The following is a 12,466-nucleotide window of genomic DNA, read 5'->3' as shown; positions in this document are numbered from 1 at the left end:
TTTATTTACTGTCGACGTTTCGGAACTAGGTACGTTTCATCTTCAGGACATCTGGATAATCTACTCATTTATTTTTATTATTTTCATTTTGATTATATTGTAATATTATTTGTAATATTATCTCTTCCACAATCTTATTCATTCTTATTTTCTAGTTTTCTTAAATATATTGTTTGTTTAAATCTTATCGAGATCACGAGGACATCTTAAAGTCCTTAAGATGAAACATACCTATTTTCGAAACGTCGACTGTAAATAAATAAAAAATAGGCTTTTATTTATTTACAGTGTGTGTGTGTGTGAAAGATAAATATTAATTTTAAAGCAATAAATAAAATAAATATAAAATTTCGGTGCCGGATATCCTTTTAAAGAATCACTCATAGAGCTTTTCACAATATCTAACTATTAGCGTACAAGAAATAATTTAATTAAAAAATCGAAAGAAAAAATTAGATGTCAATCTATACAATTTCTCTCTTTGTGCGACATTTTACATTTTCAGATAATTCTGTGGGAAAGGGTTTGTGGGAATTTGCCTCGAGCCTCGAGCTTTGTTAATTCCATGCAATAATATCAAAATAACATCTTATTTGCGAAGGGTGCGTTTGCTCTGAGGGTCGCCTTTTGTTCAAATCAAGGCAACTTGGCAGTATTTGCCTCGATATATACCGTAAATTGACGACTTTTTACAAATAATTGTATAAACATGTTTGCGATTATTTTTAAATCGGTTCTACAAAATTTGGACAGAAATAAAGTTATGGTGTGCATAAAGATTTGTATAACTTGTTCAAAACCTAACATCTCAATAAAATGGGATTATTGTATTTAACCTTTACAGTACCGGAAGATTTATTGCAAAGCCACATTTTGTTAATAAATACAATTAAAAATTAAATCATTTAAAATTTTAAAATTTTAAACATTTCATATTTTCTAGGAAGTTTTAGACTCTATTAATGAAAATCATTTTGGAGATATTCCGGACAATAATATAAAATAATAAATAATAATTAAATATTATTATTTATTATTGCTTGTTTATAATAAATAATAATAAATAAATAATTACAAACACCCAGATGAATTAAACATGGATTATATATGTCTATACAAATACTATATAAAATAAAACGCATAAAACGTATTAAACAATGTTCAGTTCAGTGAAATTCCTAGATAATACTCAAATATAAAAATATATATTTTACTATTTTTTGTCAGCGCAGTTGGTATATCTATTTATTTAATTTATCTCTCGAAAAATTTCATTTTTCAACTTAATTTACAGTTTTATTTACTATTTTCTTCTTGTTTATACCTTCACAGTGTGAAGGTTACTACACGCGTAAGTTTTTATAGAAATTTTATAAGAAATTAATTACATTACATAAAACAATTAAATAACGTATACTTGAAAACTATATTCAGGTATGATAAACTAAATTAGAAAGCACGGAAACAAAAAAATAACTAACTACGAAAAAGTACGGTTGTTATGAATATTGATAGATGGCAGTTTTTCTCTTGATAGCGATCACTCTACCTTATATCTTATATATAAAAATGGATCGCAAAATGTGTTGGTAAGCGCATAACTCAACAATGCCTGAACCAATTTGGGCAATTCTTTTTTTAAAATGTTCGATGATGTCCAAGGATGGTTCTTACGGCGAGAAAAAATCGAATAATTGCCGGGAAAACCCTAAAAACAGCCCTTTTCTTTTTTAATCGAGTAGGCAACGAAATTTGTAGAAAAAACAATGATCTATGTCATGACATTTTGCGTAGTTTTTAATAATCTAATTTTTAATATATTTATATCAACATAGAAATAGCTTTCTATTAATTAACGAGCTATATTGGCAGCCAAAAACATTGATGTAAATGAATTGAATTTCAAAACTCAAGAACAAATTACAGGCGAATCAGTTGATTCGGCATCTAACCAAGACGATCCACCGGAGTTTTTAAACTCGCTGGATTTGCTAGGATTATCACAATCTTCAATTAAAGGTTGGATCGGCAATTATAATGTTGCGAAATATCGACCAACCGCGCCTTTGCAACGGCACAAGGTTAGCGATTAAAAAACTACCAAACAACGTGATGGAAGCAACTATATTGAAAGGATAGTATAAAGCAGAAGATGTTCTCGCACCGTGCATTCCAATGATTCCGACTGATGTACCATTTGAGGATAAACAATTACAGTTTCCAGTGCGTTTATGGTATCATTAAGTGTTTGTGGTATTAATTTGGAAAACCCATGTTTCTCACATGGAAAATTGTATGATGTCTATTCCCGTATTGGAAAACCATCAGATTTGTTTGTCTATGCGCCAGGTAATCAAACAAAAAACATCGTTTATCACAAAGCACTACAATGAAAATTAAACTGATTTTTTATTTATGATTTACATGATTAAGATTGCTTACTTTGAAATGCTTATAGTGTTTCATTTAGTTATTTTTAATTCACACCGAATTATTACCAGAGTGACGGTTTTGTTCAGGATAATTTTTTGCAAAGAATAGAAAAAAGGTAGGAACAAAACACCGCCACATTACAAATTTTTTTGACAGGACGAAGTTTGTCGGGCCGGCTAGTAAATATATATAATATATATATATATATATATATATATATATGTGTGTGTGTGTGTTATGAAAAACTTTAGAAATTTTTAAAGGCGACATATAAAACATTTGTGCTTTTACTTCAATTATTCCCAAGTGCAATACTATATTACTAGATAAAGCTTTTGTTGAAGTAAAAGAAGATAATGAAACATGTATAACTACAGTTTCTTAACGGTGATAATGCATTACGATATCATTATCTTACAGTGAATAAGTGATTGAGTCAAATTTCGGCCAAAACGTCTCAAGTCGCGGCATTAACTATTTCTTTGAAAATAGTTAATAAACTGAAAAAAATATTGGTTGGAAACAAACTTTATATAAAATTTAAACGATTAATTCAAACATGCGATATTACCCAAGTAATAAAACTTTGTAACCAAAATTTGTGGAGATTGTGATAATTAATTTAACCACTTATTAATTGGAATGGCAGATATAGTATAATTTATAAAAACGCAATAGATATAATAGCGTTTAGTAATAATTTCCCCCGCTAATGCAAAACTGCACGCCGATTTAATCAATTTCGATATATTTACGTATAATGGATACCACCGTAACGCTACGTATCATCCGGGCCGGTCGTGAACCCATCGAGTCCGCGACACCTCCACGGTGTGAACTCCGGGCGTCCGGAAAGCGCTGTGCAGAAGCGGCAAAGCAAAAGAAAACACATCAGAAGCCGTGACTCCGCAGAAAACGCCCCTCGTCCAATAGGCACGGGTCTAGGTGTGGCCCCCGTTAGGCTTGCGCGAGTTGATATTTTCGGTAACAAAATGGTACACCGCCAAGAGCAAGCGACGACGAACGGCGCAACTGTATACACATTTTAACCGCCGAGATCAGCCACTCCATTGGCGGAGAGAAGCCGGATTTATCCCACCAGGATCCGTATCGATCACTTATTCTGGGGAGGGATGGATATTGTACAATGTGTACAATATGCACAATAAACGCGCGACCCCCTCCATGGCGACATGATAACGCTATGTGATATTGTGTATTACAAAGTTTCGAGAAGATCCCAGCCAAGCATTGCTCTCTCGCGACAGTTATACAGATTGTTAACAGAAAGCTCGGTTACAAAACGTTTTTAAGCGAATTAGACGTGTTTTTTGTGTCCAAAAAAGTGACCAGTTTTTTTGTCAAGTGATATTGTTCAAATATAAAAGAAATTTCTAATAATTTTCTAAGTGATTGTTAAAGACTGACGAAACTTATTCATGGTAGTGAATTAAAATACTTAAACGTAATTCATTAAACTAATTTACAAATTATTTTTAACTATGAAAAGTTAAGATATTAATTTCTCAACCAATGTGCTTAAAGATTGAACATCAGATTAAAAAAAAATTAAATGGCATATGAAAGGAGATCCGTAGTATATTAATTATATTTTTTGTCAATTTTGAATTGGCATAAACATATGTGACCCGTGCGATTGACAATGATTAGATAACTGATACAAGTGATGTTTATTATATTAATTCAGTGAAATATTTTAGAACAAAAATTATTCAAAAAACATACAAACAATTTTACCAATTTAGTGAACACTTGTACTGTAAACTAATATGATAAATCCTTCCAAATTTTCTATAAAAACACACTCAAAAAATCCAAATAACTAAAAACATCTGAACCAACAATATCAATTAATTAATTTTACTATCTAATTATCCCGGTACAAATATTTCTTTTACCATGTCCTTGCCGAGCGGCGTGGACGTGAGTGCCCTCATGTCTCAGCACGCGGTTCTGGGCGGTTTACCACCCGCGTTCTTCTTGCGCGCTTCGGAGAGGTACCAGAGGACGCCGAAATGCGCCCGCTGCCGAAATCACGGAGTCGTGAGCGCTTTGAAAGGACACAAAAGATATTGCCGGTGGAGGGATTGCGTTTGTGCTAAATGCACCTTGATCGCCGAAAGGCAACGGGTCATGGCTGCACAGGTAATAACAAATAGATCAAATTTTGGAAATGGATTTATTTAAGTCGTTTTACAATCTTAACAATTTTTGTTTAATTCACATTCATTCATTAAAGTAATTCACATTCCATCTAGAATTCACTTCATTATAGATATCTTGATAGATTCTAGCAGATCAGAAAACTCACGATTTTATAAAAACCTTTTTTTTCTAATTTGCGCGGGCCTCGCAGTCTTTAAACATTCATAACTCTGTCAATTTTTGTGGAAAGAAAAATAATAAAAAACAATAATAAGCCAGAAGATCCCTTTGATTTTTTCTATATGCTTTTACACGTAACTTTATTCTTTTTGAGATATATGAAATAAATTTCGATTTAAAAAAAAAATGGAAAAAAAAGTTTTTTATAAAATCGTTAGTTTTCTGAAAAGTTTGTACTAAAGTAGTGAATCTGCTAGAATCCATCAAGATGTCTATAATGAAGTGAATTCTAGATGGAATGTGAATTACTTTAATTCTAGTGGAAATGGCGCTCATAAAACCATATGATTTAAAAGAAAAAAACTCTTTCTCTAAAAAAGAAAGTCTATCATCACTTGGAAATATACATCTTAAATATATGTCTCCAAGTGAAAATAGACCTTCCCGGGTACTGCTGCATTAGATTGATTATTATATCAACCGCATTTGATAAATTCTAATATTAAAATAATCAAATATAAATAGATCAACCATAGGGTTACCAACTAAAAAAAATCAACGTAAGAAGTTTCTGCCCAACAGCTCATAGGACGTAATGATTTCTTTTAAAATATAAGTAAAAAAGTTTTTTTCTGATATGGTATTTAATTTCAATATTTATCCAATTGTTTGTTGATATGAAACTGTTTTATAATATTTTCGAATTAAATAGTCTTTTAATATAAATAATGTTTTTATAATCATTGCACTGATTTAATTTTATGTTACATAAGTGCATTTATAATAACTATAATATATCTGATAGTTTAAATTTAGTTTAATAATCTCTACTTTATTCAATTCTTATGACATATTTATCTGTATAAGTGTATAATTATATTACTTCACATTATTTATATTGTAATATTGCAATGACTCAATTTTATATTACAATTGAGCATTCAAAACTATGCCTTTAGTACTTATATAAGTTAGTATCAATCTAAGTACTAACTAATTTAATAGTTTAATTGAATATATGAATTTCTATTATTTTCAGCACATTTCATAACATTTATACTTGCACAATTAATTTACTTTAGGTTATTTAAAATTCACGAAAACTTTCGAAATTCATGATAATGTAAAAGCTTGATCTGCTGAATAAAATTATCTTTAAATGTACATTTTTCGCTAATTGCTGTATCGATACTATATAATATAAATGTAACATTTCACGTCATTTTTAATAATAAATATATAATAAATTTCTCTCATTTTCAATATAATGTAACATTTCTTTCATCGTCTTATATTTCTTTATATGAATGTAAACTACTAAACAAAAAAATGAATATAATTGCTTATAATACTTATAAGATATGCTATTTTTATTATAACTCATCGTTTATATTGAATTCTATTAGTTTATTGACAACATTTTGAGAATTCCTAAAGGAATAACTTTTAACAATAAGAATCGGAAAAAAAATTGAAAATGATCAAAATTGACAAGGCAATAGCATTAATGTGAGGAAAAATAATGAATGTAATTCAATACTGCAACAAATATAACAAATATATTTAATGTAAAATAATGTAATAATAAACTTTCCGTAGGGTAGTTATAGTAATGGTCCGAAAATCAAAAATATTTTTTTTTTTGCATTTCTCATCGTTTTGAAGGTTTCTGAACATTTTGGCATACCTCAGAAAAAATGGATATGTGTGTGTGTGTTTTGTATCTCCGCATTTTCGTCCACGTTTTCGGGCGCACGGATCAACCGATTTGAATGGTTTAAAAAACATTCGATTCCTATTGTTAGGGAGATGTGCTGATTAGTTTTTGGCAAAGGCAGTCCAGCCAGAAAATACAAATCGAATTTTTGAGAGAAAGGAGTATCCGATTTGAATGATCTAAAAGCATTCAATTTGTAATGATTGGGAGAAGAGGTGATTAGTTTTTAGCAGAGGCAGGTTCAGCCATTTCGAAGATACAGAGCTAAATGTGCAAAAAATGGTAGTTTTTGAGAGAACTAAGCGTCCGATGTCATGCACCACTAGTTTATTAATACAATCTAATTTATTGCAATTTATGTAAAACAAATTAATAATGGAGTATAAATTTAAAAGTTACTCGTTTTTATCACTTATTTGAACAGCGATCAGAACTTAAGGATTTACTTAAACTGTTGAGATAATTTATTGGGCTATTCTGCCCTAAATTAGACTAACGTTGTAGCAAGACTATGTTACGTAGCGCTTCTTATAGAAAATGGTAAAAATACCGTCAAAATGCTACTTCACTCATGTGTTACTAAGCCATATTACAAAGATGCAGTTATGATACGATTGTTTTTTTTAACGCTTGACTGCACAGCAACCACATGACATTATGACAGTATTCAGTACTATCTTGTATGAGAAGCTATACGTACGTAACAGCCCCTTCGTAGCATTGGTCTATTTTACGGCGGAATCGAGCCCTTACTAATTACGTAGCTTTATTATAGATTTACCTGTTCCCGTCTCCATGTAATCAACTGTAATAGTGTAAAACTAAATATAATTTTTGATTCAATTACAGGTTGCTCTGCGCCGGCAGCAAGCTCAAGAAGAAAGCGAAGCGCGCGAGCTTGGTCTGTTGTACACAGCCGGCGGAACTGGTACGACAGGGTCGCAATCGCTCACAGGGCCCCAGACGACGACCGTGCCGTCGGTGCCCCCTACTGCAGGAAACGTATCGCCAGTGAGGGACTCAGTCAACGTATCGCCGAATTTGAAATACCCGACACACAGTGAAACTCAACGTACAGAGTACCAAAGTTCGGAACACGATAGCGAACCTCCCAGCCCAGGTAAGAGAAAGAAAATAACACAATTATTAATCATTATTAACTTCCCGAAATATGTTTTCTCGGCGTTTTAAGTCATTCCAAAGAGATTGAGACGGAATTAGTAGAAAGTATGTGTGTGTATGTGAGCCAATTTTTCAATCTTTTGTCCGATCGATTTCAAAAAATTTTAAATTGATTTGATGTAGGGTAGGGCGGGGCTAGTTGAGCATAGGGGCAAGTTGAGCAATCGAAATATCTCGAAAACTATTCACCGTCCGTTTAGGCATTGTATGGCGGAAAGATAGATGTTTGGGAGAAATAAACATCCCGCGATCGCTAGTGGCCGCTGGACAAATGAGTGAGGCTCACGGGCGTTTTGTTTATTTTGATACCAAGAAGTAAAAAAGTAATTCAGCACGAGTTTTCGTCTAGTTTAGTCAAATGTTATTTATTTTTAATCAGGTAAATGTTATTCTTCCATATAATTATAGTACTCTTAATATGCACAGAGATTCTGGGTATAATTCTTACGTTTTTTTTTATAAACTCACTTTTATTTTGAAATTCCGAGTTGGGGTTAGTTGAGCATAGTTGCTAAACTTGTTCTGTCATCAAGACAATTACCATTAACTTCCAGAAATTAATTATTATTTTTATGATTTAAGCTAAGTCTATGAGTAATAATATAAAGAAATAATGATTTTAAACAAAAATACTGAATATAATGGTAAAATAATTTCTAAGATATGATATTGTTTTGTTGATTCTAGTTTTGGTTAATTATTCAAAGAAAATTACTATAAGTTTTGTTTTCTCTCAATAAAGACTATAAATATAGAACTGGTTATTAAAAACTTATTTTATTTCATCACTAATCGACATTGAACCTATGATTTCATTATACTTTCTTAGTGCTCAACTTGCCCACCTATGGGTACATTCAGCATACTTGACTTTTTGCATTTAAACAGCTGTAGCTTTTAAATTTTACTTATTACCAAAAAATAGTATTAACACTTTTGTTAAGCGATAAACAACAAATCCAGCAATTTATTGAGTCTTTTCATTGAGGAGCTACATCCGTTTAAGTAAAAATTTACTCAACTAGCCCCGCCCTACCCTATCTCAATAAGGACTCACGTTGATTAGTTTTTTACAAAACTAATCAAAGTTAGTTTTGTACAAAACTAAGCCGAGCAGTTTGTTTGCATAAAAAAGTGCAAAAAATCGTTTTAGTCCGAAATTCTGAATTGATATTAAAAATTCAAAAACTGCTCGAAAAATATTGTTCGCGTTAATTGGTTTTTGGTAAAGATCTCGAAATTAAAAGTTAGAAATTTTTTTTTCACAATTTTGATAAATTTCCATATGATGATAGAGGTCATGGTCATATCAAAGATACTAAAATTCTATGGCCCCACCACGACTAGTTGTGGTGTAATTAAAAATCATCAGTTGAAAACATATGATTGTCCAAAGTTTTATCAAAAGGCGCTTTTGTAATGTGTTGAGTCAAAATTTGAATTTCGTCATCCTTTTCTCAAAACCGGCTGAACAAATTTGACAAACATTAAAGCCATTGAATTAAGGGGCACAACTAGTGTGAAATTTTCAAAAAATCGAATTTTCAATTTTTCCATATTTCGATAGGTTATACCTTTAAAAATAACATACCAAAATTAAATCGATATCTTAAATAGTTTTTGAGTCACAGCCATTTGAAGAGTATATATATAGTATATATTGGCAGTCCAAAAACGACCAAAATTTTGGGTAAAATTCGACTTTTTTTTAAAACGCAGCCATTTTGTAAATTTTTGATTTTTTTTATCGTAGGTCATTTTACAGACAATATTATTTAGTTTAACGAGATTTTTTTTTAAATTAAATTAAATTAAATTGAAATTTAATTCATCCACGTTGAAGGCCGGAATCACTGCAGCAGTGAAGGGCCTTTTTTTTCGCGCCGTTGGAGATCGAGGATAACTTAAAAAATATTTAATTTTTTTCTTCAAAAATTTTACTATGTATTCTTAAAACATGTGTAAATATATTCTTAAAATTTTGAAATGATTGATAAAGTTTTTTCTTAATATGAATTCCCAAAAAAGTACCTTTTTTTTGGCGGTTAACACTAGTTGTGCTCCTTAATTCAATAAGGAGGATTCGTGATTAGGTTAGCGAGACCATCGGCCAAGACGTGACTTTCAAATTAGCAAAAAAGTGCATTTTTGGTAATCATTTTCGCAAAAATCTTGTGATTTCAAGTTTATGGTTTGTCCATTGTTCACAGAAATTAATTAATAATTATCAAATAGATTCTTTATATCAATGTCACCTGAAGAGCAGCCAACAAAACTTCTCTAATTGTGTAAAAAATGTTACCATTAGTTTAAATGATTAAATAATATCAAGAACTACACCTCACATTCGTAATCTTGTCAGATAGCAGATGCTTAATCTTTCGCAAAATAATTTATTAAGTTTTTTAAAAAAAGCTTTCGGGCGTTTTTAATGAAATTTAACAGTGCGACAAAGTTCATGCACTAAACAGACCGAAGCAAATTGGTTGAATTATATAAATTCAATATATTGAATAATGGGCGCTTTTAGGATATACAAGCACGTGTGTGTGTGCACTATAATTAATAAAATTGCAGATATTATGAATGTGTTTGAGAGATATCAATTAGAAATCGCATTGATTGGTTTCTAGTGAAAGCGAAAATTTTATTTTCAAAATTAACTGTTAAAATTTTTATTGATATCGCTAAGTCACAATTTGGGATGATTAAGTCAACTTGCCTTAAGATAAAATGCCACTTACGCCTAGTTAAATCTACATACAATTATTCTGTTTCTACAGTGAGATTTTTGAAGAATATAATAATTTTACATCTCGTACCATATGATATTCATTAGAATTATCTACCTCATCAGCGTTTTCATTAAAGCAATTTAGATTGACCCTTCCGATGCGTGGAATACTAATGTTTTGTAGGCGTTTTGTACGCCAACTCGTTTTATTATATTGTATTTCGTTCATAAATGGGGCGGAGAATATGACTCGAGATGGAGACATTTTAGCATTCTATCACGTTTATTTGCCGAATGCTGAGACAATTTTATTGGCAATAACCGCGAAGCGCTCATCAAGGAATTTGCTATAACCAGGGGATGGTTTCTCGTATGTACAAAGTGATAATAAATTATTTTGTCAATAAGATACTACATCTCGAAAATATTTAAATTTAAACTAGTTGGTATTGGTATTTTGCCTTAAGGCAAGTTACATGAACTTCCCCATATGTTTAAATAATCGACTTAATCAATAAAAAATAAATTAATTTATGAGTGATTAAAGTATGAAACGAACGAACACGTTAACTCGGAATATTTTTTAAGAGCAAATTTTATAATTGAACCAGTTCAAAATAAACAATTTTTATAATTGAACCAGTTTCCGTAGGACTTTAATGGTTTAGTATGTTCATTAAGATCAAGTACTCTATCGTTATACCAAGTAAATCGTCCAATTTTATATTTAACACAGGTTAAAAAAACTACTTATTTTCTCAAACTTTGATGATTTTTTAAAATTAAACTACATGTTGTAAGACCGTTTCAGTAAGTTCTATAAGACCATGATATATATATTGCCAAAAAGGTTCCATAAAAATCGGCTCAATTTTTTATTCAACAGTTTTTTACAAGAAAACGGCTCCGTAGATTTTAGATGATAGTCCTTATCGAGAAACATCAAATGGCTTTTAAATTTCTGAAATCGGTTCAGGCGTTTTTGAGAAAACGTCGATTTACGGCAAAAAATCTGTTCACATACACATTCACACACACACGTACTTTTTCCAAATTTGGTCTCATTCGATTCAGAATGGCTTGAAACGTCGAGAAAACATAAAATTAGCGAATCGAATTTTTTTATGAAAACATAAACTTCTCCTTCGGGAAGTTAATAAATATGAGTCAAAAGCAATTACCATTTTATGTTTGAAAATTTTCAGCAAATAGAACTATTACATTTTCTATAATGACGTTATTAGCAGATTATCCTTAATTAGATATTGCAGCAATGTTTTTCGTGTCCGATTATCCCACATATTGTTCTCATATATAATATAGTTATAAGGTAATATGCTAAACTAATTATTAGTTAAATTAATTCTACTAACTTACTGTATGTTCTTTTTGTCTTTATAAGCCTTTATAAGTCCTTTCGCCCTTATAATATAAACGACAATATATCAAACGTCCTGATTCGTATCTAGATTTCTGTGAACCGGAACTTTGTAATCTTACTTGTGAATTGGATAAACTTTGCGATCAAAGAAAACAATTTGGAGTCGGTGTCAGCTTACCCTGGCTTTTCCCGCTCGATTCCCGTTTTCCGTATGCGATACCGTGTAAGATCACGTTTGCCGGCGGTAGAGATTTCCCGACACGGGAAATTGTGTTTCAGAAACTGAAGGAAATTGTACGAATTGCTAAAGCATAATTATTATTTATATATCACATATGTCAAATAACTGAGAGATTTTTTATTTCTGAAGTAAAGCAGAAAAAACTCTATAATGCCTCTATAATTTAGTTATTTCAATTTTAATTACCTTGTACAAATTATTTAAAAAATCTAAATCAAAAGACCGATAATTGCTTCATTTCGTCAATGGACCAATTTATAAGTGAAAAATAAATATAGTTAAAAAATATAAAAAATTGAAAAGTATGAAATTAAATTTGAGAAAAGTATATAAGTAAATTAAGAGCAGTGCTAAAACTAAAAAATAAAATCAAAATAATTGAGAGTAGAACAACGTAAATAAAGGAAAATACTATCAGAATAAATTAAAATT

The 12,466-nt window shown here is 30.7% G+C and overlaps 1 protein-coding gene across 1 annotated transcript in view; it reads left to right on the top strand.

Moving 5' to 3' along the window:
- LOC113385219 (doublesex- and mab-3-related transcription factor A2-like) overlaps window positions 1–2,818 on the top strand; it is a 17,141-nt gene extending 14,323 nt beyond the window's left edge. Inside the window, exon 3 of the mRNA XM_026623045.1 lies at window positions 2,760–2,818. Within this exon, the coding sequence (XP_026478830.1) occupies window positions 2,760–2,818 (59 nt within the window). The remainder of the gene's footprint in view (window positions 1–2,759) is intronic.
- Window positions 2,819–12,466: the final 9,648 nt, after the last annotated feature.

The sequence above is a fragment of the Ctenocephalides felis genome, unplaced genomic scaffold (genome assembly GCF_003426905.1).
Source record: "Ctenocephalides felis isolate EL2017-DRISC unplaced genomic scaffold, ASM342690v1 CF-g0.4_SCAFFOLD_00845, whole genome shotgun sequence".
Lineage (NCBI taxonomy): Eukaryota > Metazoa > Arthropoda > Insecta > Siphonaptera > Pulicidae > Ctenocephalides > Ctenocephalides felis.
The sequence above is the reverse complement of the archived record's forward strand: the minus strand, read 5'-3'. Positions and strand labels throughout refer to the sequence as shown.